This window comes from Rattus rattus, chromosome 15, assembly GCF_011064425.1.
Source record: "Rattus rattus isolate New Zealand chromosome 15, Rrattus_CSIRO_v1, whole genome shotgun sequence".
Taxonomy (NCBI): Eukaryota; Metazoa; Chordata; class Mammalia; order Rodentia; family Muridae; genus Rattus; species Rattus rattus.
In genome coordinates this window covers 73,138,920-73,165,604 of record NC_046168.1, presented here as the reverse complement: position 1 = coordinate 73,165,604, position 26,685 = coordinate 73,138,920, and the positions used below count along the sequence as shown (strand labels likewise).

Here is a 26,685-nt window from a genome sequence, read left to right as displayed (position 1 = left end):
TATGTGTCACTTTAATGTCCATTTAGGGGTTCCTAGTCGCTGTCATATATTTCAGCAGATCCAATTACTACTCCAACCATAGATTGGTGAGAATAATTCATCGGTGAAATGGGCACTCTTGTTCTTTTTCTACTATAGTGAGGTACTGCTTGCCAAAGTCCAATGAGAAGGTGCCCAGCTATCAATACAGGGACAGGATGGCTATGTTAAGGCTGTCAAAAGCTATGTGTCCACACATAGATGTGAAAGTTGCTTTCCCTACCAAAAAATTATGTATTTTATAAATGCATCTTATGCTTTAAATAAATGTACTTAAGTTTCCTCAACAAACTGAACCACCAGTCCCAAATAACAGTGGTAGCTGAAAGATTTTTGTTTAACAAAAACAAAAACATTAGTCTATAAGAATATGTCTACTATTTCATATCTAATTTCATGCTTGTGTTTATGAGCCCATCATCGCTGGGTTCTGACGTGAAGGATCTTGTTCTAATCGTTGCGAATTGCTACATCTTATAGCGCCCATGGGGTCGTTTTTATTGGGAAGGTGATGCTTTGCACCTACTTTAAAAGGGAAAAGCTTTAAGTTTCAGTGAGTTCCTATTTTGCGCCTCAATTCCCACGCCAAGCCTTCTCAGAAAACTAGCGCGAGATCAAGAAGGTTCGGGTCTCGATCGCGGATCGACAGATGGTAATTTGCAGCTTGGTCTGGTCCTCTGAGGAGGCCTGCGACTGCTGTCCTGTCGTATCAGGTCAGGCCAGCCGCTGTCCCCGCGCGCTACGCGCCACAGGTGACCCTGTCGCCGGTGGCAGGCACCGAGCCCGGGGCGTCGCGGGCGGGTCTCCGGCATCCAGGGCCCCGCCCTCGGCCTGGCGCGCGGAGGCGGCGCGCACGCGCGGGGAACATGGCGGCGGCGGAGCCCTCGGTGGCCGCGCTGGCTGGCGGCGGTGTGGGCGCGGGGCGCCGTCGGGCGGCGTGCCGGTGCTCTTCTGCTTCTCGGTGTTCGCGCGGCCCGCGTCGGTGCCCCACGGCGCGGGCTACGACGTGCTCATCCAGAAGTTCCTGAGCCTGTACGGCGACCAGCTCGACATGCACCGCAAATTCGTGGTGCAGCTCTTCGCCGAGGAGTGGGGCCAGTACGTGGACCTGCCCAAGGGCTTCGCGGTGAGCGAGCGCTGCAAGCTGCGCCTGGTGCCGCTGCAGATCCAGGTGGGTCCCGCCCCCCGCCGAGCCGAGTCACCCCACGCGGAGCCGGGTCACCCCCCCCTACTCGGGCCGCCCACGCCCCCACGTGTGTGGTCCCCAGTGCCCCGCGCCTTTGTGCCGCAGCCGCCTGCGTGGTCCCGCGGTCACCCCTGCTCTTATTTTCACGGACGATGCAGATCCTGGGCGGTGTTAGCCCTAAGGCTTGTTCCGGGAGTTGTGGTAACCAGTTGCAGAAATGCAAACTTCACCGTGGTGGCTCTCTTCTTTCGTTTCGGTGACAGTCGGGGTGCCTACCTAGGAAGAGAACTGCAGCGGCCACTTAAATAGTCAGCGTGAAAGCCTGGGACTCCTAGGCTGAGGAAGTTGTGTCTAAAGATTAGAGTTTATTAATTATTATATTGCTGAAAGCCGTGCTGTAATACGAGGCAATCGCCTCTTAAAATCTGAGGAGTCTCTCTGGCGAATGCGTGGTTTTGAGAGGAAAGGAGATAGGTGTTAAGTTAGGCACTACAGCATTTGTAGTTTTTTCTCTATGTGCAGAACTGCTAAGTCTTTTCTCTTAGCCAGACAAACTGAACTGTGGTATTTGAGGGCAGAGGGAATTTTATATCCAAGTGCCATTTTGAGAGGTTTTCCCCTCAGTTTTTGTTTTTTGTCATCAGTACTCAAAGACAGGCTGGATTGTGCTGCCCCCCTCCCTCCTGGCACGAGTACTTTAACTCGATTAAAGTTCACATGTTCAGAGGACGGAGTTCATGGGCTACCTGCCAGAGAGGCTGCAGGAGGTGGAGTGATCAGCCCTGCTGCCCGGATGGAGAGCCGCATTCTTTGGTGTCTAAGATTCTCCATCTTTATCTCTTTAAGAGTTCTAGCCGATGCCTCTCTGCAGCCTTCCGAAGGTCCGTTTAGATTACCGCTGCCAAATACCCAATATGTTGGATTCACCTTTGACAAATCCATTACAAGGCCAGACTCCAAAATGCCGAATAACGTCTGGAACTGTGTGGAAGAGAACAGACTGCTTTGTCAACCATTTCCTGCTATCCTTGGGAGGGAGAGGGGCTCCTACCTGTGACGAGGAGGCTGGCTTTAGATTTTTAAGTTGGTGTTTGCTTTTCTGTGCGCTAGGATAGGAATTTTATATTTTGACCATTTCAAATGTAATTCAACTCTTAAAGAGTCTGAAAATCAATAGTGTGTGTGTGTGTGTGTGTGTGTGTGTGTGTGTGTGTGTGTGTGTGTGTGTGTGTAACATGCTGGAAAAAGCAACATATAATTCAGGTCACTCTGGCCTTTGAAATACTTTATGTTTAGTCATTTTTTTTTTGTAATCATGTTTAAAACAATCACTAAAACAATGGAAGTACTCTTCACTTTCTTTCTTTTTTTTTTTTTTTCCCCCGGAGCTGGGGACCAAACCCAGGGCCTTGCGCTTGCTAGGCAAGCACTCTCCCACTGAGCTAAATCCCCAACCCTGAAGTACTCTTTTCTATCCCAATAAAGAGTACTTTTTTCTCATTAAGTAACCCAAGAATTCTTAAGCTTATTGGTTCTCTATGTCTGTTATTTTGAAGTACTTACATACTCTTTCATATTCTCATTTTACTAATTGTTACTTTCCCCTCAATAAAATAATCATAATAGCAATACTCTTTCTATCCACTAACAGATAATTTCTCTCACTAAATAACCCGAGTCCTTAAGCTTACTGGTTATGTATGTCTATATTCTGAAGTACTTATAAATACTTCCATAGTCTCACTTCAGTAAATGTAATTCAGTCACGTGCCTCTCCCAGCCTAGCTGTAGATAATATGAAAGGAAGACTATTTTACATAGCATATGAAATGGTGATGTTCTTGAGCACACATGCATTTATGTGTGGGGGTATATTTTCAGAAAAGATAACTTCTTTTCATTGCTACTACATTTTCTGGAGCACATCTGTGTAACTCTACTTACTAACGTGGGTGAATTGCATCCCGGAGAGTTCATCCCACATAGAAGTGGCATCCATGAGCGCATTGCTCCCGTAGATGCAGGCCTGGATTCAGTTCTTGGTGGTGATCGTAATGACATTCACTTCTCTGTGGAGCTGAGCATAGAGGTAGGAAGGTTAGGAGGTTGCCCTGGATTCTGTGGCTGTAATGGCTGAGCTGGCAAATGGCGAACAAGTCCTCAGTGTCTGAGCATTTCTCGCAACATGACTGCTTTCTTTCCATGTTTGATGAAAAGGACATGGAGTAGTCTGGAAAACAGGCCTCACTTAAGCTTCCGTTTGTCCCTTTCTGTTGAGCTGCCCCCTGCTGTTTTACAAGGGACACTTGTCACTTAGGAACATCCTCAGTGGCTTCTGGGGAGGTGGGAGTGATGGAGGTGGTAGGCCCTGTTCCCTTTGACCCAGGAGCAGACACTGCCCATTCTGTGTGCAAGCTTTTGCTTGCATTCTGTCACAGCACCTCCAAATGCAGGCCCTGGGGCCTCTGTGGCCCTGGCTCACACACTCTCACTCTACAGTGAACTCTTAATTTGCCTTCCTGTTGCTGTGACCGTTGTAAGTAGTGACCTTGTGGAATAGCGGGTGTTGGCAGCAGTTCTTGGGGAGTGGACCTTGAAGACATCCATTTTCATGATCTGTGTGTGGGAACTTTTCAGGGACTGTCGGAGTGACTAAATGTCTGCTGATGGCTCAGGTAGCTGAAGACATAGCTCATGTTTCATTCATGGTTTTGTGTGTCAGGCGTCTGGCAGCGTCGGAGGCATAGGAGGCAGAATGTGAAGGAAGGGGTCATGGAGCGGGAGTTTAGGTCTCTTTATGACTCTTGTACTTTTTGTCATGTCTGCATGACAGAGACATGTAATGCCGGGGACTCACTGTAAAGGCCATTGTCACAGACCTTGTCCCAGGCAAGTGGAGCCCAAGTGGAAGGCAGGAAGAAATGGACGAGAGCCAGACAAGACGGCAACATTTTGAGGGCAGGAGAATAACCCCTATGCAGAGGTTATTCTGACCTGTTCCAGGCAAGGGTGGTTAAGTGGGAGAGGATTTGGACCCAGTGTTCCTGTTCTAGTGAGTTTTTATTTTATGAGAGTGACGTACAGACGTTTTTGCTAGAAGAGACAGCCCAGTTCACGATCAGAAAGGAGGAAAGGCGGCTACACAAAGAGGAAGAAAGGGAGTATGGTCTGCTTCTGGCTTGCTGGTTGGAAGGTAGAGATTGGGGTTGCTGGACGTTTGCTTGTAGGGGTGGGTGTCTCAGGAAAAATACCTGGATAAGCTCAGGCTCAGACCGGGTGGGGACACTGGCAGGGTATGTCTGGATGCCGAGTGCTTTAGTGGGCACCAAGAAGAGAAGCCTAGATCTCGAGTTCGAGGTGTTGTCTCCAGACTATTGGCTTGATAGGCAGCGGGTGTTATGGGATAATACGGTTATGGAGGTATACGGGCCACTTAAAAACTTTGAGTATTGCAGAGCGATTCCCAAAACAATGTGTCTGTTTGTTCCTTGGGTGTAAATTAGCAGCTACCTATAAATAAACTGAACTGAGAGTGGGAGCTGCGACTTGCATTTGATTTCTTTCTTCCCCCTTAGGTTTAGTTAGCCATGGGGAATCTTAGTGTAGATTTAAATGTCACCGGGTCTTGGCGTAGCCCAGTTTCACCTTCATCCCAGTCTGAGGCATCTCAAGAGATCCTTCAGGGCTCAGCTCTCAGGGGTGGGCACAGCTGGTCTTCCTTGGGGAGCCAGGGAGCTCAGACTCTGGGATGCAGGGACCTCGATGCTCAGGGGAGGTACACATGTTATAAAAGGAAAAGTGAAGTGTTCTCTTACCGTCTCAAGGAAAAGGCTGAGAATCTGTTTTGCCAGAAATAAATGACACAATGATGAGCCTTTTGGTGGTGTCTGGAACTGCGCTCTGCTTTATGAATGAGTTTCTTAATTCTGCAGACTAAATTAGCACAGTGATGTTTCTACAGAGATCCTAATGGGAAATTGTCCTTAACCTCGTTAGAGCTTCCCAGCCTGTGCTGACTCAAGGGTTTGTTTTGCTGGATATCACCACAGCTGGAGAAAAATACCGTTCTTTCTTACTGGTTTAAAGAGAAGGCAATTCTATTGGACGATGCCAATGGTGTACCTACGTTTATGTAATTGACCGCAGCGAAGTTGAGACTTGGACTCAGGTTCTAGTCCCCACAAGCCTGGGCCGTGTCTAGAATCCTCGGGTTTGCGTCTGTGGGGCGGGGAATCAGTCTGTTTTAAATGAGTTGATACTAGGTCAGGGCCTTACCGAAGCCTCGCAGTTGGATTGGAAACACTTAAGAGTTAAATACTGGATGAAAATAAGAAATGAAAAGAAAGGACATGGTGGAGGAGAAAGTTTATTGAAGGTGAAAGGGAGAGAGCATAGCCAGAGGCAGGAAAGGGACCCTGAACTGCCCTGTGGGGAGAAGGAAGAGGGGAAGGGGAAAAGGGGGTGGGCGGCAGGTACAGGGACAAAGAGGGGAAAAGGTTAAAAAAGCAAGGGCTGGTAACCAAAATGGCTGGATTATATAGGGGAGAGCCTCTGAAGGAAGAGCAGCCCAGACCCTGGACAAGAAGGTTTGGAGAGTAGAAGGCAGGGTATTCCCTGCTTGGGACTGAGGGATACTGGGAGAAGCCGGCTGCCAGATCCACTTTGATATATTAAATGGGCCTCCAGGCTTGAGACCTAAGAGTACCTAGACCCCCTTCAGACTCTTACTCATGTAGATCCCGTTTATCTTCTAACTGTAGCCGGCTACCCGTTTTAAAGGAAAAGGAATCCCCCATCTTAAAGCGGTCCCCACTCCTCAGCAGCACAGGTTCCTCACAGGGGCTGTCCTTAGCACTGCCGACTGGGGAGCTGAAACAGCACAGACATTCTCACATTTCCAGACGCTGGAACAGAGGGATGCTTCCTTCTGAGGGCTGTGAGGAAGAGTCTTTACATGATTCTCTGTACCTCGTGTTTGTGGAAGATCATGGCTTATAGATACAATCACTCCAGTCTGCTTTCATGGTCAAGGCGTTCTTGTGTATTGGTGAATTAGTTAATCTGCCCTACGCTCCTGGCTAGGCATCATGCACCTGTGTGTGTGTGTGCGCACACACACACACACACACACACACACACACACACACACACACACACACACACACACACACACCAGCCTAATTTTGATACGCTTGACTAGCTCAATGGTTGGACACTTCTAAAACTCCCCACAGCCAGTAAGCACTCCCCTCTGACGTTCCTGACTTAACACATCCTAAATCTGTATTTTATCTTTGCTGCCCTGACCCCTTCTGACTGGGCCCCTATCTTTGCTACTTAAGACACTTCTAGGCAGTCCTTCTGGGGGCCGCTTTCCTTCTTGGCCCTATATTTCAGCCCTTATGCCCTCCTGTTCCTTCCTACCCCTTCTCATGGTTGACCCTTTCTTCCTCTTTTCTACTCCCGGGAACCTAGAAGTCTCACCTCTTTCATCCTGCCCAGCCATTGGCCATTGGCTCTTTATTGATCAATCAAAAACCAACTGGTTTTGGGAGCTGAATTAAGGCAAAGCGTTAGAACCAATTCACAACATCCTTGAATGTAGGTCTGTCTGTCCATCTCTCCGTCTAGGTTTGTCCCCTTTCCATAGGGACACCAGTCTTCTTCAGTTACTTATGGACCTTACTTAGTGGGTCTTTATCTTAAGTCCGTTTATCTGCAGTGACTCCAGCTCCAGGGAAGGTCATGCTCCAAGTATGACTTAGGAATTTGAAGTATGACTTTGCAAGGGGTAATGGGACACTGTTCAGCAGTGTGATAACCATACCCTACTTCTGTTCCAGGAACTGGTAGGAGTTATTAACCTAGGCTAGCCATTTTTGTTGTTGTTGTTGTTGTTGTTGTTTTCCTGAGTGGCTAGCCAGTGGGCATTTTGTTAAATGATCAGAGCACATGGCCAGGGTAATAGGAATATCGATTTTTTTTCTGTGAAAAGTCTACAGATATTCCATTCAGTCTGAAATCTCAGGTCAGTGCCATACTGTGGCAAGTCTAAAGGAAGTAGACAGAGTTTTATTCCTAGATTCTGTCTCTTAAACTCTCGTTTCAGGAAGTCACTGATTATAATAATCCTTTTGTCATGGCAGTGTTGGTCATACTGAAGTTGTAACTTGTATGTTTTGGACAATTGGCAATAATCTCTGGGCACCTACAGTTTTAATTCTAACTAAAATGTGTGAGTCGTGATTAAAAAAATTCCTGACTTACAATTGAATTAAATTGTAACAGCATCTTGTTGGAATCTGTGTGCCAGACAGGATTAGGCAGATAACATGGTTAGAATTTTTTGTTTGTTTTTTGTTTTTCCCATTTTCCCATTTTCTCTCTAAGCTTCCTTTTCTTGTTAGGTCTGAAGGTCATCTCTCCAGTCAGGAATCTCCAACTACTATTTCCCAGGGAAGCCATTATTATTTTAAGTAGGAGTTGCATTTATAAGAGTTAAAATTTTTCTTAAATGCTACAGTTGCATAGATAATACAGATTTTCAGTTCCTCTGTCCCATAGGTTCCTCTGCTGTTAATACTGTGCTTTACTGTGCTTTATCTATCACAGCCAACCACCCAGTGTGCTGCACTACTAAGCTGCACACCGGACTCTTTCATTTATTATTGTTGTTGTTGTTGTTGTTATTATTATTATTATTATTATTATTATTATTATTATTATTATAGTATACAGTGCAGTTCAGAAGAGGGCATCAGATCACCTAGATCTGGAGTTACAGGCAGTTGTGGGCTGCCCACTTAGAATTAAACCTGGGTCCATGTTTTTAACCTCTGCACACTGGTTTTTGCTAATTTTTTCCTCCTTCCTGTCTTGGTCTTTCAGGATAATCTTACCCATGATCCAGTCCAGGACACAGTTAAAACCGTTTGCCCTGCCTACCTTGGTTCCTGTGTGCTGTGGCACTGTCCTGGGTTTTGATTATTGCAAATGACCTTGACAGTATGGAGGAGCACCGTCAGATGTTTGGTGGGATGGCCTATGTTTCCACGCGTGGTGTGTTTTTGTCCTGGGTAGACTGAGGTTGTGGGGCTCTGAGGATCTGCACAGGCCATTCTCATGTCAAGTACATACACTGTCAGTGTGAATTATTGCATGCCTAAGGACCCTGTGGCTGATTTGTTTGTCAGCTTTTCCTTGTGTTTTGTACTCCTGCTACACAGCAGCTTTCGACAGTTGCCTCCGATTTCAAGGGTATGAGGAAGTGTCTGAGTCTCACACAATCAGGAATTCCATCTCTACTGGAAAAGGAGTCACTAGTCACTTTAACATCTTTGTTTACTAAAAAGGGTCTGTGGGGTGAGGACAGCTCGAGGGCTGCCTCTCTTCTGCTCTGAGAACTTATATCCAGATTTCTAGCTAGGTAAGGATTTATTCCTTTACATTTGATTACTTAATATTTTCACCATTTTTATCTTGTAGTTCCTGTATAATATATATTATTTGATATATTCTTAAATTTTTTTACAAACTTTTTTATGAATACTAGAATGACATTTTTCTAATTTAGAATAATGTGTTACTACCTCAGTTGTCGGTGTGTCTGAGGTTGGCTTGCTTTCTTGCATTTTGGATCTTTCCCCCCATCTTCTCTGTCAGTTCCTGCTGCTGCTAATTTGTCTGTCTCTAGCACTGTTTCTAGGTGTTGGAAACTCTCTCACTTAACTTTCTGTGAATTTAGAATGCAGACTGCCAGTCTGGTGTGGGACCTACAATGTTAGACCATGTAGACTGAGTGAGTATGTGAGAGTTGGGGCTGTGAGCATGTGTGAACTGGGAACATGTGTGAACTGGGAGCATGTGTGAACTGGGGGCATGTGTGAACTGGGGGCATGTGTGAACTGGGGGCATGTGTGAACTGGGGGCATGTGTGAACTGGGGGCATGTGTGAACTGGGGGCATGTGTGAACTGGGGGCATGTGTGAACTGGGGGCATGTGTGAACTGGGGGCATGTGTGAACTGGGGGCATGTGTGAACTGGGGGCATGTGTGAACTGGGAGTATTTCAGGACTTGACTGTTAGCTCATTGATAATACTTGCCAGATTTCCTGTGAAAACGTGCTGGCCAGTGGAATGGCCAGTCTGGCTGAGTTGTATGACTGTAATTTCAAATAGTCCACTTGTAAGTAAATTGTTTTATATCATTTACTCTAATCCCAGCAGCACTCTGATACTTACTATTTAAATTTATGAAAGAAAAACATCGATTCTTAAGCATAGGTAACTAAGACTTAATGGTTACTGGGATTTTAGAATGCGTAAGTCATAAGTAGTGATTGCTTTAAGAAACATTATCCTTAATACACAGAAGTTGGTGTTCCCGGCTTCTGTGTGCAGATCACACTCACAGCTTTGGAATTGCCTACAATACAGGCCTTGGGCAGGTACACCGGCTCCGCTGATTAAGAGCTTGTTGCCAAGCCCGGCAACCTGATATCTAATCCCAGAGGCCATGTCTTGGAAGGAGAGACCAGACTCCCAGGACTTGTCCTCTGATCTCATAAATCCTGGAGCTCATACACACACACTAAATAAATAAATATAAAATAAAAACGGGTATCATTTAAAAACAGTGTGAGAAGACAGCCAGAGCACTTGAGCGCTCATTTTAATCGTGCTTTGTTGGTGAAGTTAGGCTCTCCATAGTGATAATTGGTAGATAGGTGGCTCTCACCCTCTAGTGCACTGTGCTATGAATTGCCCATGAGGTAAGAGTGTGCACGTTGTAGCCTCGGCTGCAATTAGAGTAGATGGTACAAAGGCCATCCTAGAGCAGTTAGGATAGCCGCAGCACTGGGGATAAAAGGTTTCCCTCAATGGCCCCTTTAATGCAGGTAGGAATTGTCTCCCTTAGAGTCTGCCACCTGGAGAGATGGAGAAGCCGAGTCTAGGGCTGCTACAACCATGTAATTGGGACACAGGCTTCTCCAGGATATTATTAATAATTGATATCTGTGGGTGGTTTATAGGGAGTGCAAAACAGGACAACTAGAGGGGGGGTTAGTGGGTGACTAGGAAGAGTAATGACATGGGTTCCTTGCTCTTTGCAGAGCGTTCTTTAATTTGCAAGTGGAAAGTGTGGAATTTGCAAGTGTTAGATCCAGACTGTTGGCTTGTGCTGCCTGTTATGTTTTAGCAAAACCTGTTATGTTTTGCAGTATCATGCTGTTGTGGCATGGGGAGCACTTTGGTGAGCTCATGCTGAGGTGTTCCCCTGAACAATAACAGCGTGCCTAGTATAAAGAAAGTTTATTGAGAAGGGAGGGGATCTGGGAAGAGGTAGAAGCTGAGAGAGAGAGAGAGGGAGAGAGAGAGTGTGAGTGTGTGTGCGTGAGTAGCCAAGTAGTCCTGCACCTGACAGGCTGATACACAAGCTGTTGTTGGGTTGCAGATGTGAAGTTTGGAAATTTAATACTCAGTTTTCCTGCTAATTCATTAGTTTTCCGACTCCTGATAATGTTTAAGAATTCCCTCTTGGCGTGTTCCTTTCCCAGCACCCTTTCCTGTCCCTGTCTGCATGTTTCATTTAAAGCACCCCAGAAGTCAGCCTTGCAAACGACGTTTATCTTGAGAGCAGTGACTTTGTGTTTGTTTGTCTTGGCTTCTATGTTTCAGTCTCTGCTACAGATTATTGATTATATATTTCAGTTGTTACTCTCCTTACATAAGCCACTTTAAAATTTAATTTCTGTCTGTAATACCATTATCACACTTACATTTTTAATGTAAATATTTTTTTCTGATTTGAAGGTAACATATTCACAATAATATTAAGCAAATACTTTTAGAGACACAGAAAATGAGCATAAAAATATTCAAATTATATAACTGCCTAATTTTTTGGAAATTTTCCTTTTCTTGATATTTTTATACTGAAATGCTATTCAAGTGTGTTGTTGTAAAATTAACATTTTATGGTAAATATTTCTCCCTAGATGAAAGAAATTTTTGAAACATATATAACATATTTTTAATTGACTCAAATATTTTCTCTCTGAAAGTATTAAAATTTGTTTAAACAGTTATGTGTGATTGGTCGTTGTGTTATGTTCCCCCTTTTCTACCAGATGCAGTTTGGAGAATGTCTTTGTGGGTAATACCCTTTTTTGGGGGGAACAGTAATTCAGATCATTTCTTGTAGTTGAATTAGTTGTTTGGGCTTACTGACTGAGGCAAACAACAGGAACCTCCTTCTGTTTGCTGTGACAGCCACTGGAAATAAATATCATTGTAATACAAATGCCAGCTCATTTTTGTCTTCTTTATCCTCAGCTCACGACCCTGGGAAATCTCACGCCTCCCAGCACTGTGTTCTTCTGCTGTGACATGCAGGAAAGGTTCCGCCCAGCCATCAAGTATTTTGGAGACATCATTAGTGTGGGACAGAGACTGGTATGCTCCTGAGTTTGCTCGTTCCCATTGTCTGAGGCACAGAGTGCGTTCGTGTCTGTATTCCACACAATGTGCATGTGTAGCCTACTGAGCACAGGTGTCTTTTCTCTTTCCTTTGATGCTTTCCAGTTGCAAGGAGCTCGGATACTAGGGATCCCAGTTATCATAACAGAACAGTACCCGAAAGGACTCGGCAGCACCGTTCAGGAAATTGACTTAACAGGTGTAAAACTGGTTCTTCCGAAGACCAAGTTTTCTATGGTGTTACCCGAAGTCGAAGCCGCCTTGGCTGAGATTCCTGGCGTCCGGAGCGTTGTGCTGTTTGGAGTAGAAGTAAGTTAAGTTCCCTTTTGGGTTTGGAATGGGCTGATTGTGGGAAAACTCAGCGTTCCCAGAATGCAGTTGTGCTTTTAGGATGCTGGCGGGTGGTACCGAGGGAAGATGGCCACGACCTGTTATGTGTCCTCCACCTGCAGGCCACTGATTCAAATGCCCTGTAGCTGGTAACCTCGAACCCTCCCAACAACCCTGTGAGTTATGGACCCTGTGGCCCCCAGTACCACAGATAAGACACTAAGGCTTAGAGCTATCATCCCCTGCCCGAAGTCAGCCTGTGAGCCGGGCTGCCTTTGAGTCTCGGCCAGTGATCTTCTGCTGTTCTGAGAACCACCTGTGGCCTGCTTTGGAAGACATTTTTCCCAAAGGCATTACTTTCATTTATGTGTGTCTGGACTTGATTGGGCGGGGGCACATTTTGTGCTGTATCCCACCTCATGCATCCCCAAAGTTGTACAGTTCACTGTCCTTCAAATAGTTGTGTGTGGACGCCCTTAGAAAGGGAAAACATACTCGTGGATTCCTAGTGCCAGTTTTGGTTGATTTATTACATTGTATTTCATGTATTTTTTTTTAATTGTGAAAGGACAAATTTAATAAGTTAAAGAGACCAGGATGCCTGAAGGGTTCTGAGTGTGACTGTCTTCTGGACTTCCAAGCATTTGTACACACAGAGATGGGTGTCCCACCTCATACATACACACACACAAGGATACCTGCACAGATAGAAATACAACACTTGCACAAAAGAAAATCGTCAACAAAATTCCAAAGGCATCTGGTATCTTATACATAGTCACCACCATGATAGCATGAAAATATATTTTAATAAACCACAGCACAACTCTGTTCAAAAACTATGAAATTAAAACTTATTAAGAATTAAGCAGTGATTCTCAATTTTCCTAATGATGTGACCCTTTAATAAAATTCCTCAAGTTGTGATGACTCCAACCATAAAATTATTTTCATTGCTATATCATAACCATGATTTTGCTTATGTAATAATCTTTGAGATAAATGTTTTCCATGGGAATTGGGACCCAAGGGCTGAGAAATGCTGAATTAGAGAAATAAAAAGCAATTTGAATACTGACTGGGAGACAAGAAGGGACAGCTCTAAAAGCAAGGGGTGTGGGCAGGCAGTTTGAAAGGGGAACCCATGAGGGAAAAGTACAATGAAACCCATGTATGAAGATGTTAGGATAAAACCTTTTATTCTGTTGAAGTGATGGATAGTTTTGTGAGTTTGATAGAACCTAGATCACATGGGAAGAGAATCTTACTAATCATTATCTAGATTAGTGGTTCTCAACCTATGTAATTATGTGACCCTTTAATATAGTTTTTCATTTTGGGATGACCCTGATGCTTTCATGTAGTTTTGAGATAGGACTTTGCTGTGTACCACGAGACTTACAATGTAGCCTCTGCTGACATGGAATTCATAGCAATCCTCCTGCATCTGCCTCCTGAGTGCAGAAAACGGCAGCACTGTGCCACCATGCTCAGGTTATTTCTAGCTTCTAAACAACTGTTACACCGAAATCAAAAGCATTGCGAACAGAATTACTCACTCAATGCAATGAAATAGCGTTAATTTAATATTGGGTATTTTTAATAATAAAGTTTTTAATCATAATAAGTTTTTGTAACAGAAAGGTTTAGTCTTAACTAGTAATTTTTAGTTCAGTCATGGTCGCAGAGAGGAAGGTCGTTTGTGTAACTGTGCATGCACATGCACTGGCTTTTGCACATGCTTTTTATTCATCATAATTAATTCTTAGAGGGAGGTTTTGCCTCGCCCCCTGCTGAGCAGTGCCTGATGGGGTCTGTACAGTAGTTGTCAGTGGTGATGGACACTGGATAATCCCTGATCTTCAAATGAATCAGCCAATGCGAGAGAACGCCGACTTAGGCTCAAAACTATCGGGCTAACTAGAGCTAAGCTAAACCTGAAAAGGATTATTCGATTTCCAGCCCTTTCTGTTCTGTCCCAGTGCACTGTCTGTACAATGCTTTTGTTCTTTGGCCTGCATTGTAAATTACTCCCCATGGCCTGCCTCAGTCGCCTCCTTGCTTTCTCAGTGCCGAAGGCTCGTCCTTTGAGCTGTGCACCTGACATGGACGGAGACATAAACCCAAGTGCTAGTGGTCCAACACCAGAGTGGTGACAGTGAGCTTTCTCAAGGCCACTCGGAGGGCGTAGGTGAAAGTCATTAGACAGTTGACGGGATTCTGAGAGTATGTTCAAAGTGACCATGAGAAACACTGATGAAAGCCAGCTTTTTTTCCCCAACTCCACTGCCTGTGGAGATGCTGACGTATGCTGGAACTGGCGCCTAACTCTTGAAAGAACGATGCTGTTAAGCTTTCAGCGGCCCCTGTCACCCTTTTATTAGACACATGCAGAGCACCAACCGTCTACCGTGTCTTACATGTCATGCTCCCCTTTTCTCCGAGACACACGTCTGTATCCAGCAGACTGCCCTGGAGCTGGTGGGCCGAGGCATTGAGGTCCACATCGTTGCTGACGCCACATCCTCGAGAAGCATGATGGACAGGATGTTCGCTCTTGAGGTACTTGCTCTACTCACGATAACTTCTTCACCGACTTTCCTGAAGGGATAGGAGTCGTGAACATTTAACAGCACAGAAAGAACCGCCTTTCAGACCTAGGCTTGGCTCAGCATCACCTGAGCACACACATTGATAATACACAAAATGGAAATCCGAAACAATCATAAAGAAAGGGCGGAGGGTTTGCCGTTGAGAGATCGTCCAGTGCTCTGGGTACAGACTGGCCTGTGCAGTGTTCTCTGTTGGGACTGTGCCAGCTCCGTAGCCTGAAGTGCCCTCCAGAGTGCACAAGGAAAGGCCATGAGGAACCGGCCACCTTTCTCCTAGTAGCAAAACCTGCTTCAGAACATGGTGGGCATCCCTTGGTCTCTCCTGAAAGATTAGGAGAGAACTATAGGGAGAAGTTTGCTGTCTGTTTATTTATTGCAGTATTTCTATTAATTCCCTGAGAATTTCATGCAATGTATTTTAGGCGTGTTCAGCCCCCTCCAACTCCTTCCCCATATGCCACCCTCACCGTCTAAGTTTGGGATTACTGTCTTAAGTCCCTTCCCCATCAAGTCCAGGTTGTGTTACCCGTCTGGTCTTGGGTTTGGGCCCTGGCCCTGCAGTGTAGTTTGTCACCCTATCAGGTCTCGTGTCTTTAAAAGTAACTGTCACCTTTCTCATAGTAGCTGATAAATATCAATGGCTCCTCAGCTAGACATGGAATTATGTGTCCGCCTTCTACTCTCCGTGCTGGGATTTTGTCTGTCTGAGTTCACATACACATTTTCCCTGGTATGTCTAGAAAATACAGCTTCCTGGATCTTACAGTCTTTCCGTCCCTTTTTCCTCAAAGACCCTGGAGCCTTGGACTAAAGACCATAAAGTGGTTGTCTGATAGGTAGAAGCTTATTTTTTAAAATGTCCTCATGCCCATTGGAAATTTTGGGGGGGGGCATCTAATAAATGGTACCACTCCTCATCGCAGCAAGGCTCTGTAAGCTCTTCTTAGGTCATAAGCTCTTCAGAATCCACTTTTCAAGCTTCCTTATTAACCAAGGTTTTACAGCGGCCAGGCCAGCCTCAATGAGCAGCTGCCTCCTGTACTTTCCTGTGGAAACTCTATTGCCATGGTAATGCTCAGACTGAAGTGTTTTAAAGGAACCAAATAGTAGAAAGCCATGCAAACTGAAAAAATGTTGTTCACAGTGAAATTATTTCCAGGACTTTTCTTCTGCATCCATATGGATTTTTTTTTCTGTTCTTCTCTCATACATTACATCTTGGTCAGAGTTTTCTCTCCCTTTACTCCTCTCAGTTCCACCTCCCCTCTTCCCCAGATCCACTGTTCCTCCGTTTCCCCTCAGAAAAGAGCAGGTGTCCCAAGGTCATCTGAACACAGAATAACAAGTTACACAGACTAGGCACAGGCTCTCATATCAAGGATGGATGTGACAATCAAGTAGGGGAAAGGGGTCACAAGAGCAGGCAACAGAGTCAGAGACACTCCCCACTCCCATTGTTAGGGGTCCACAAAAACACCCAACTGCACAACCATAATGTATATGCAGAGAACCCAGCTTTGATCCATATGGGCTCCATGGTTGTCACTTTAGTCTCTTCGAGCCTTGCTTAGTTGATTCTGTGGGCCCTGAGACATTCTAGGAAGGGACAGGAGGCCTGTTCTTTTGCCTGGACACAGAAGAGCCTGTGTAGGTGAATGCATCAAGGTTGAGAGTGGGAAAGTGACCACAGCATGTTAGATAGTGGTGTGCAGTGTCCCCAGGTGAGGTCAGGTGATGGTGTGCAGTGCCCGCAGGTGAGGTCAGGTGATGGTGTGCAGTGTCCCCAGGTGAGGTCAGGTGATGGTGTACAGTGTCCCCAGGTGAGGTCAGGTGATGGTGTGCAGTGCCCGCAGGTGAGGTCAGGTGATGGTGTGCAGTGTCCCCAGGTGAGGTCAGGTGATGGTGTGCAGTGTCCCCAGGTGAGGTCAGGTGATGGTGTGCAGTGTCCGCAGGTGAGGTCAGGTGATGGTGTGCAGTGCAGGTGAGGTCAGGTGATGGTGTGCCCCAGGTGAGGTCAGGTGATGGTGTGCAGTGTCCCCAGGTGAGGTCAGGTGATGGTGTGCAGTGTCCCCAGGTGAGGTCAGGTGATGGTATGCAGTGTCCCCAGGTGAGGTCAGGTGATGGTGTGCAGTATCCACAGGTGAGGTCAGGTGATGGTGTGCAGTGTCCGCAGGTGAGGTCAGGTGATGGTGTGCAGTATCCACAGGTGAGGTCAGGTGATGGTGTGCAGTGTCCCCAGGTGAGGTCAGGTGATGGTGTGCAGTATCCACAGGTGAGGTCAGGTGATGGTGTGCAGTCAGGTGATGGTGTGCAGTGTCCCCAGGTGAGGTCAGGTGATGGTGTGCAGTGCAGTCCACAGGTGAGGTCAGGTGATGGTGTGCAGTGTCTGCAGGTGAGGTCAGGTGATGGTGTGCAGTATCCACAGGTGGTGTGCTGGCCATCTAGTGGGCATTGTCACCTTGCGGTAATATTGTCAAAAATTGTATGGTAGAATGGTGTAACAGCCTGCACCTGCCTGACTTTTGTCTGCTCTCAGAAGGGTTGCAGAACAGATGGAGTAAATCCTCGCTGGAACTCGAGGCCCCCGTACTGAGGGGCCGTCTTCAGTGTTGCTCTGATAGGAAGTGGGGACTTCATCACTGACTTACGAACGACCGGTTTTCAGTGTTGCTCAGGTGTAAAGTAGGTTAGGTACTCCCTCGCTGACCTACAGTCTTAGGTTGAACATCCAGGAGCCAACCTTCCTTTTCCATTAGCCCAGTTGGGCTGACTGCAAGTGTAGGGAGGACTTGTCAAAAGCCCCAATTTAACTCTGGGGTGGGGGTGGGGGTGGGGATGGGCTGGACTACATGATCAGAAGTGCACAGAGCACTAGAAGCTGTTGCTATTGTCTGCCCAGCTTCCTCTCAGTCGGGAGGGCAGGCTCTATGCAAACACCTAGGAGCCTGCTCTGAAAGCTTTGCATTTTCTGTGCCACACCTTCCTTCTCACATAGGTTCTTTGCTCAGTTCTTTTTAAACCCTCAGTAGTGAGGTAAGTGGCCCTGTGCACCCCAACGTGACCCAGCTTCCAGCATCACCAAAGATCATTAGGGTAGATGGACAAGATTCTGATCCAGACAGAAGGAAAAGTCCCCGCTGTTGGAGTCTCCCCCTGCCCACTCCTGACCCCCTCTGTTAGGAGCCGTCCTGTGTGGGAGCGGTACCCCATTTTCCACCTTACAACCCTCCTTTAGTCGTTCCATAAAGTCTATCCTGGTGGCAGATGCTGTGGTTCAGTTTTTCCCTGGGGCAGATTGCAAACCTCACTTGAGGCCCTTGGCTCCTGCCAGTCATTCCTAGACCAGAGAGCTCTAATTATGAGAAGTCCTCGGGGGCTGTTTTGGAGTCAGAAAAAAAGAATTTAAGAACCCTATTTTCTTAATGCAATTAAGCATCTGTTTTATATAATTGGATAGCAAACTAGTAATAAAATAGTCTGGATAGCTATAATTATACCCATTTTACAGATTATTTTTAAATAAGTAGGTACCCAATGGCAGTAACGCCAGACAAAAGTATTATTATTCCCCAGGATCTCCTGTTTCGGTTATACTGTACAGGGTAAACTCTGAGGTGGTGCCCCCTTTGCTTTTTGTGTTATAAATAAAAACACAAGAGTTTATCAAAACTTGAAGCCAAAAGAAACCTCCATTTGAGAGAGCGAAATGAGAGGTGAAGCGGTACAGCCCCAGAAGTGTTTACCCGTAGAGGGCTAGGCCCTAGTTTGGTTTCTGTTGCTGAAATAAACACCAGGACCAAAAGCAACCTGGGGGAGGGGGGGAGAGGGTTTATTTCATCTGAACTCCACATCACAATTGAGCACTGAGTGGATTCAGGCTAAGACCTCAAGCAGAAAACCAGAGGCAGGAGCGGAAGCAGTAGCCACTTAGGAACACTGCTTACTGGCCTCCTCCACTCGGTTTTTACATAACCTAGGACCACCTTATCAGGGTGATTGCACCACCCAAAGTGGGCTGGCCCTCCAACGTCAATCATTAATCAAGAAAATGTCTAGCAGACTTGCCTAGAGGCCAATCAGATGGAGGCACTTTCTTAAGTTTTCCTCTTCCCAGAAGACCCGAACTGGAGTGTCAAGTAGATAAAAACTGATTGGCACAGATGGGGATACGATTTATATCTTTGTTCCTTTTACAGTGATTAGCCTGGTAACCTCCCACCTAGGGATCATGACTCTGGCTTCCTGCTTCCCGTCTGTGTTTCTAGCCCATTAATAATACCGAGGAATACTCACGGTACAGTTGTGGTACAGCTGGTTTTGAAACTTTTCTCTATCCCTGAATTTACTTCTATGGCCGAGCACCACTGCTGTACATGAAGACCCTAGCTGTCCTGACCCATTCCCGCTGTTTTTAACATAGTCGCCATTTTCCAGCTCACTTGTCTGTGTTTCTCTTTTTCTAGCGTCTTGCTCGAACTGGGATCATCGTGACCACTAGTGAGGCTGTCCTCCTACAGCTGGTGGCAGACAAAGACCACCCGAAGTTCAAGGAAATCCAGAACCTAATTAAGGCCAGTGCCCCGGAGTCTGGTCTGCTTTCCAAAGTATAGGAGACGCGGAGGATGGGGAATCCTCCTTCCCTCTAGGCGACGGGACTGCAAGCCAGACAAGCCGTCGTCTCTTAGAACTAATATGTTAAGTCAACAACAGTTCCTTCTTTGCAGCTCTTAGTAACACTGAACTGGCTAGACCATTGGGTAAACGTGTTTAGTTACAATGTCGAGGCTTCAGGTGCTGCTTAGTTATCTCCCTTGTTTCCTAACGAGCTTTTAGTCATTAAGACAAATTACCATGGAGGTGCCTGTCTTGTCTACACTGTATACTCTGACCATATCTTTCCAAAGTGCACCCTCTGGTGAAGTTTTCTTAAACTGTGCACTTTAAAGGGGAAAAAACAAAAAACCCACCTACCACAGTGATTTGACTTTTCTATTGTTGTGAAACATCCGTTGTAATGTCAGTGTACCCAGTGGTTTCACTTCCCAGGCTGACTGACCAATGATCCTGGATGAGAATTGACAAGCAGGACTCTGGATCCAGTATCTGCTCCTCTCACAGTGTTGGGGTTACTGACTGAGTGACATGCACCGACTTAACCACAGCAAATTATCTTAAATATTGTGTATCTGTCTTGATTGCACTAATTTCCTTATTCCCGTTAGCGTCTTTGTGGATTTTCTTCCTCTGGCTAACAGTCTATGTTAACGTTTTTTTCTTCCACTGAATGTTTTATTTCAGACTTGTAAACAGGTGGGAGTGGTTTGCAGTGCTGGGTAATTGACAGAGGCACACCGTAACATAATGAATGCCTTTAGTCTTTTTGACTGCATCTTTTACTGTACACCGGAGTTGCTAGAGAAACGCTAGGTAAAATGGAGTTTAAAATGCCCATATTCCCCTTCAAACATTGTTATGGCTGACATCATCAACAGGACTCTTAGCGGTAATACTGTGGTCATTGTTAATCCATCAAGAAACTTACTTTCATTTCATACTGATTAGTGCTTAAAAAACATTTTAATGTATGTTGTGATCAGTGGAACATCACTCTCTTTGTATAAAATTAAAGAAAATGTATTATGTAAGTGAAATTGTTTGGTTTCCCATGACTCCATGAATATTAGTCAGTGAATTGTAATAAGTTTTCAAAGGCAACAGATTTGATATTTATAATCTTATAACTTATCAGAACTTACAAAGGAGCAGAATCCGGCGCAGGCCCAGACCGATAGAGTTCCCTCAGAGTTTTCCTGTTAGCACTATCGAAATGTGTTTTGTTGTTTGAGCCTTGGTAAGGCACCGCAGCCTAGACTTCTTGATGTGCTCAGTGGTTCTCAACCTCTGGGCAGTGTCCACAGGGGTTGCAGATCAGATATCTTTCCTATCAGGTATTTATGTTAAGATTCATGACAGTAGCAAAGTTACGGTTATGAAGTAGCGATGAAAATAATTGTATGGTTGGGTTGCGTCACCACCACGTGAATAACTGTATTAAAGGGTTGCAGCATTAGGAAGGTTGAGAGCTCCTGCTTAGAAGATGAGTCTAGAAAGAAGCATCATATAGCTATCCACATTTTAAGATAATTTCTAATAAGTGTAATCTAGTGTTTTTCAAACGTTTATTATCTGGAGTGCTGTTAAAATACTAGCCCCGCCCCTCTTCATTAAAAACAGAAAGGCATTGCCACTGGCAAAGGAAGGATTTACTGTAGGAAGGTTTCCCTCTCTTGTACCCATGCCTCTTCCACAGCTGAAGCCAGCTCTGGGACGCTGGATTCGTGTCCTGTAGCTGCACTAACAAATGCCATAGACGCCATGTCTCAAGACAACAGACTGTTTCATCTCAATTCTGTAGAGTTCTAGGGCTTACTGTGCTGACAGCAAAGCTCGTGTTGCTAAGGCTGTGATCTTTTCTGCGGCCTGTGTAAGGGATGACTTCTATCCTGCCGTCCCATGATGCTAGAGTCTGCTCGTGTGGGCTTTTATGTTTGGTTTGTTTTGGTTTATTTGATTGTTTTGTCCCTTACTTCCGTCTTCTCAGGCAACAAGTGTGGGTCCTTAGGTCCCTTCTGACTCCCTTCTTCTGCCTGACCTAAGATCTCATGGGATTTAGGGTTCCTAATTAGCATCCTTATTCCACCTGCAGCCTTAACACCGTTAGGCCATGTATCTCTTTCCCAGGATCTAGGGATTAGGATGTGGGTATCTTCACACAGGCATCAGCTAGGAAGTGAATTGAATTAAATTGTATCAGGTCCAGGAATGTAAATACACGGAAGCTCAGAATAATTGTGAACGCTGCCTTCTCTTTTCTGTTTTGTTAATCATGCCAAGAAGGTGACAAGGCTTTTACTTTATGATTATAGGAAAACTGGTTGATTGTAATACTTTGAAATGGAAGCGTCTGTGACTTTATAGGATAATGAAATTCTTTTCATTGACATAAATAAAGAACTTCAGAATGTAAGCAAGAAGAGTCCAGTGTATTGAATCTCAAGGGGGCTGGGAACAGCAGGCGGCTCCTTACAGAAATGCTCAACATCTGTGCAAACTTAATCTAAAGTTAAACTGGTAACTTACTCCAGTCAGGAGACCCATATTTTTGTTATGTTCATTGAAATAGCACTTTTCTTGACTTAAGTTGATTAATTTCACTCTTTCAAAATTATTTGGGCAAGTATGACTTTACAGCTGGGGAGAGATAACGTTCCCAGTCAAAGGTTCATTTTGGTTCTGTAACTTCAGACTTTAGAGATGCAGTGTTTGGGGCACAGAGGTGGCTTTTCTACACTCACACAGTTAGAAGAGAACCAGTTACCTGACTCCATGTCCCATATTTTTCAATTCATCACTGATACTAGGAGTCGTTACTCAGCCATGCTAGAGGTGGTCAGAGGGTGGAGAACAGTAGACATGTAGTGAGAATTTTGCTTTCTTTACAAAAAACACAGAAATAAAAATGTGCTTTCTTTCTAAACCCAGGTGTGGGGACATAGGACCACTTCTCACTGTCCACAGCAGCTGACGGTGATTTGCCTCATGCCCTAGCAGAGGCATGAATTTGCCAGCTGCAGACAGTTTCTACGATTATATGATGCTTGGAATTCTGGGGACTTTTCGGAGGGTATATAAATGCTATGGCCCCAAGAGTTAGGGTAGGTTATTGATTGGTTATTAGTTATCGTTGGTTATAATTTGTTAAGTAGTCATGCACAAAGAAGAAACAAGAAGTTAGATCTGCTGACAGTGAAGACCAAGCTTGCCCCAAGGAATTTGGCATCCCAGCAAGAAGTTTTCTAATGATAATGTCACCCCCTTTTTAACCTATGACTTTATTCAGGGATCTTTTTCCTTTCCTCTCTATCCTTTTTTCTCTCCTATCTAGTGTTAGGAGCTTGAAAGGGTAGAAGAACTAGAGTGGAAAAGGGTGGAAGAAAGAAGAACCCACAAAGTAGCAAAAGACCAGCCACATAGACAAGCGCAGAAAAGGCCCACACTCATCCATGTAACCTTATTATGTTTGGATGAGCAAAGCTCCTGGGATATGCTTGCCCTCTGATAGTTTGGGGTGCTCTCTCTCTTTTTTTTTTTTGGTTCTTTTTTTCGGAGCTGGGGACCGAACCCAGGGCCTTGCGCTTCCTAGGCAAGCGCTCTACCACTGAGCTAAATCCCCAACCCCGGGGTGCTCTCTCTTTAATGCTACTTCTGTGCTATATGTTCAGCAGTCTGTGTTCTTTTTGATAGCTTTCTCTAAAGAATATTTTCCTAACTAATTTGAGGAAAAAGAATAACAGTATGAAAATACTGATTAGTTTCATCATCAAATAACTCTAAATGGATTTCACCTGGAGTAAAAACTATGACCACTGCTTTAGCCCTCACAGAGCTCTGCTGTGCTGCAGTTAAACTCTTGATATGAAAAATCAACCCACTAATTATCACAATACTTATCAGTTACTTAGGATAGAGATGAGTTTTTAAATCTTTAGAATTGATTCTTAAAATTCTTATATTTGTGTTATTTATCTTGTACATTTGTTAGTTTTATTACTATGACAGGATAAGAATAAGAGATAGTCTTATCAAGAACACTTAGTTTTAGAAGACAAATGCTTGAACATTTCTGAGAATAGACTTAAATGAACTTGCCACATGTACAAACGTGAGAAATGCTGAGTATTCTGTTTAGCTTTCTTGCACATGTATTGTGTCTATCATGGGGCAAACACCCTAAAGATCACTAAACAAAACCAAAGTCCAAATTTGAGAGTCTTTATTTAAACCTGCTGTAAAGTGCCTGGAGAGAAATCTGTCTCACAGGGGAGCCCTGGTTGCTTTCTGCAGGGAGCTTTTAAAGGCAAAAAAACAAACAAACAAAAAAAACATATCCTGGTTGGCAGTTGCAGGGGGAAGTTGAGCAAGCAAGCAGTTTGACAGAAGCAAGAAGCAGCAGGTTGTGGGGTGTTTTGACTTCAAGTCTCTTGGATAGAGTTGGGTAATTTTCTAAAGAACTTTTCCATAGGAGAGGGTATAAAGGAGGTAGGGGTTTCATTCTGAGTTAAAACTTAGATGGCTGCAGCAAGGACAAAGTAGAGGAACGTTGGCCCTGTTACAGTTTTTGTGGTATCTATGCCTGTGTATCTGTTTAGATATGTGTCCATGCATGTTTGAAGAGGTACATGTTATTGTGTGTGCAGGTGCTTATGAAGGCCCAACACTGATCACTGTCATTTTCCTCTTCTTCAGTCATTCTCTCCCTTATTCTTGAAGGCAAAGCCCCTCAGTCATACCCATACCTCACTGATTGGGGTGTTCTAGGCAGCCAGCTCACTCCTGGGATCCTACTTTGCATTTCAGGAGGTGAAGTTACAGGCAAGCCACCATGTCCATGCAGAGTTTACTCAGCTTTCATGGCCAACACTTTATCCACTGAACTATCTCCTTAAACCTGATAATACATTAGAAACTTTGTGGTTTTATTTTATAGTGTATACATTGATGAAGGGAACATTAAATATATCCTGCTTTTATTTGTGAACTATACCACACAATCGGAACACTGAACCTTCTCCTTAAACCTGATAATACATTAGAAACCTTGTGATTTTATTTTATAGTGTATACATTGATGAAGGGAACATTAAATATATCCTGCTTTTATTTGTGAACTATACCACACAATTGGAAAAACTCAGCATGCGTTCAGCATTTATATACTGAAAGATTCTTTTGACTTACACTGAATAACTGTCCTGTTAATCCCTATGACAAAGATAGTATAGCCCTTTAAAGTTTCTACATCCTGCTGTGTATGTACTTTCTCTCTGTTGTCAATCTAGGTTATTAAATATGGCTCTGGGAAATGTTTGCTGGGGTCAATATGTTCTCAAAGCAGTTAAATGTATAGATTCTGCCTTGGTGGTACTCACCTGATCCAGTGAGACTTTGGTTTTAAAAGGGATCTGCCTGATCCTGCACTTTCATCTCTGGGAATTAGCCCAGTGAGTCTGCTTGACATTCCCTCCATGCACTCTCTCCAACCCACCTCTAGCACTCTGCTAAGACCCACCCATACTGTCCTGACCTACAGATCTTTCCCATACTAAAGTTCTACCTCGACACTTCAGGCTTAGAGCAGATGAATATCCTACACAGCAGCTTAGTCCTCTCTGTCTACCTGACTTGACTTCATTCAACCTAAACCATATCCAATCTCTAAAGCTAAGCTAAGCACACAGCCTTTCATCTGCTCCGAGCTCTGTCCACACACAACTAAGAAGTTCTCATGCCCTGATCTCATTGTAAAAATACAAACAATATGAAGGAGCAAGATGGTATCTCCTCTCCAGAACCTACCATTCCTATAGAAAGGTTTGCCAAGGAGAAGTGCCTAAATGAACCCCGGGACTCAGAACTTGAGAGAGCAACCATAAACTTCATCAAAGTATTTAAGCAGTTTGAAGAAAACACAAGGAGCTCAGGGAAATTAAGGGGAAAGAACTTAAGGAGTATAAATACCTGAGTGATCCCAAGGAAACAGGGATATAATGCTAATCAAAGTGAAGACAGTTTAGGACTTGAAAACAGAATTCAAGGTAAGAAACACTGAAGAACTCAACATGAAGTGAAGATGAAATGAAAAACCAGCAACCCCAGAAAAAAAGTCAAGGCAAAGTCTTACAATTAGAATGAATTAAGGAGAAGATAGAATACAAGACTCATAAAGTAAAGGGTCTAGACAGATTAAGAAAGGAATGTGAGCAGTTTAAGATAATGTGGGAAAGGAACATAAAAGAAAGGTGGGACACCATGAAATGACCAAGTTATATGAATTAATAGTCATACGGAGAAAAATCTTAAGTCAGTGGCATAGGTTAGATCATTAACAAGATCCGGGGGGAAGAGGAGGCAGCAGAAAAGAAAGATATACAGGTGTAAGAAATACACAGAACACCAAATGTACAAGACAAGAAAACAAAATCCCAAAGGCATTCTGTTGTCAAAACACTTAAGTACTTATAATCAAGAAAGTGTATTAAAAACTGAAAGAGAAGAAAAATGTCACAAATAAGGGGAAAGCCATCTGAATAACAGCTGATTTCTCAAAAGAAGCTTAGAAGAGCTTAGAGCAATATGAATACCAACCTACAGTAATGTATGTGGTGAAACAATTCACCATAGTTAAAGGAGAAAGAAAACTTTTCCTTGTTATAAAAAGTAAAAAAAATTATCCAACAAACCAAACCTAAAGAAAATACAGGGAGTAATATATCAGGCTGGAGAGAAAGGAGCATAGCCAGGAGACTCTGGGAAGAAATATGGAACCAACCATAATGACTAAAACAGAAAGACACACAGAGACCCTGAGAATACAAACAACACTGAAACTCAACATCATGATGACCACAATGAACGCACACATTTCAATGAAAACTTTAAATGTTAATGGCCTCAGTGTTCCAATCAAAAGAAATACAGGCTGGCTCAATAGATCAAGAAACAAAGTCCATCTGTGTGGTCTCTACCATAAACCCAGCTTTAAAGATAGGGCAGTGTCCCGGAAGGCAAAAATACTCCAATCAAATAGGAGCAAGCAGTCATTGATTTCAATATCTAACAAAATAGTCTTCAAACTGAAATTAATCAGCTAAAGAAGGATATTTCATTCTAGTCAAGGAACAGTTAACCAAGAAGACTTTACTATCCCAAACCTATATGCATCTGATTCTGTTTTACACAGCTTCTAAAAAGTGTGCTACTGGAGTTAAAGACAGGTGATTTCAATATCCATTTTCAGTACATAGGTCAGCTGTATACACACACACACACACACACACACACACACACACACACACACACACAGAGAGAGAGAGAGAGAGAGAGAGAGAGAGAGAGAGAGAGAGAGAAGGATAGAGACAGAGAGACAGAGACAGAGAGGAAGAGAGACAGATAGAGAGGAAGAGAGACAGAGGAAGAGA

General features: G+C 44.3%; 1 protein-coding gene across 1 annotated transcript; it reads left to right on the top strand.

The window, feature by feature from the left end:
• The first annotated feature begins 905 nt into the window (after positions 1-905).
• Isoc1 (isochorismatase domain containing 1) lies at positions 906-21,674 on the top strand. The gene is given in 6 exon segments (XM_032885702.1): positions 906-954; positions 957-1,210; positions 11,562-11,681; positions 11,811-12,014; positions 14,481-14,597; positions 19,111-21,674. Coding segments are annotated over 6 exon segments (891 nt in total). The 3' UTR covers positions 19,258-21,674.
• The last annotated feature ends 5,011 nt before the right edge of the window (positions 21,675-26,685 follow it).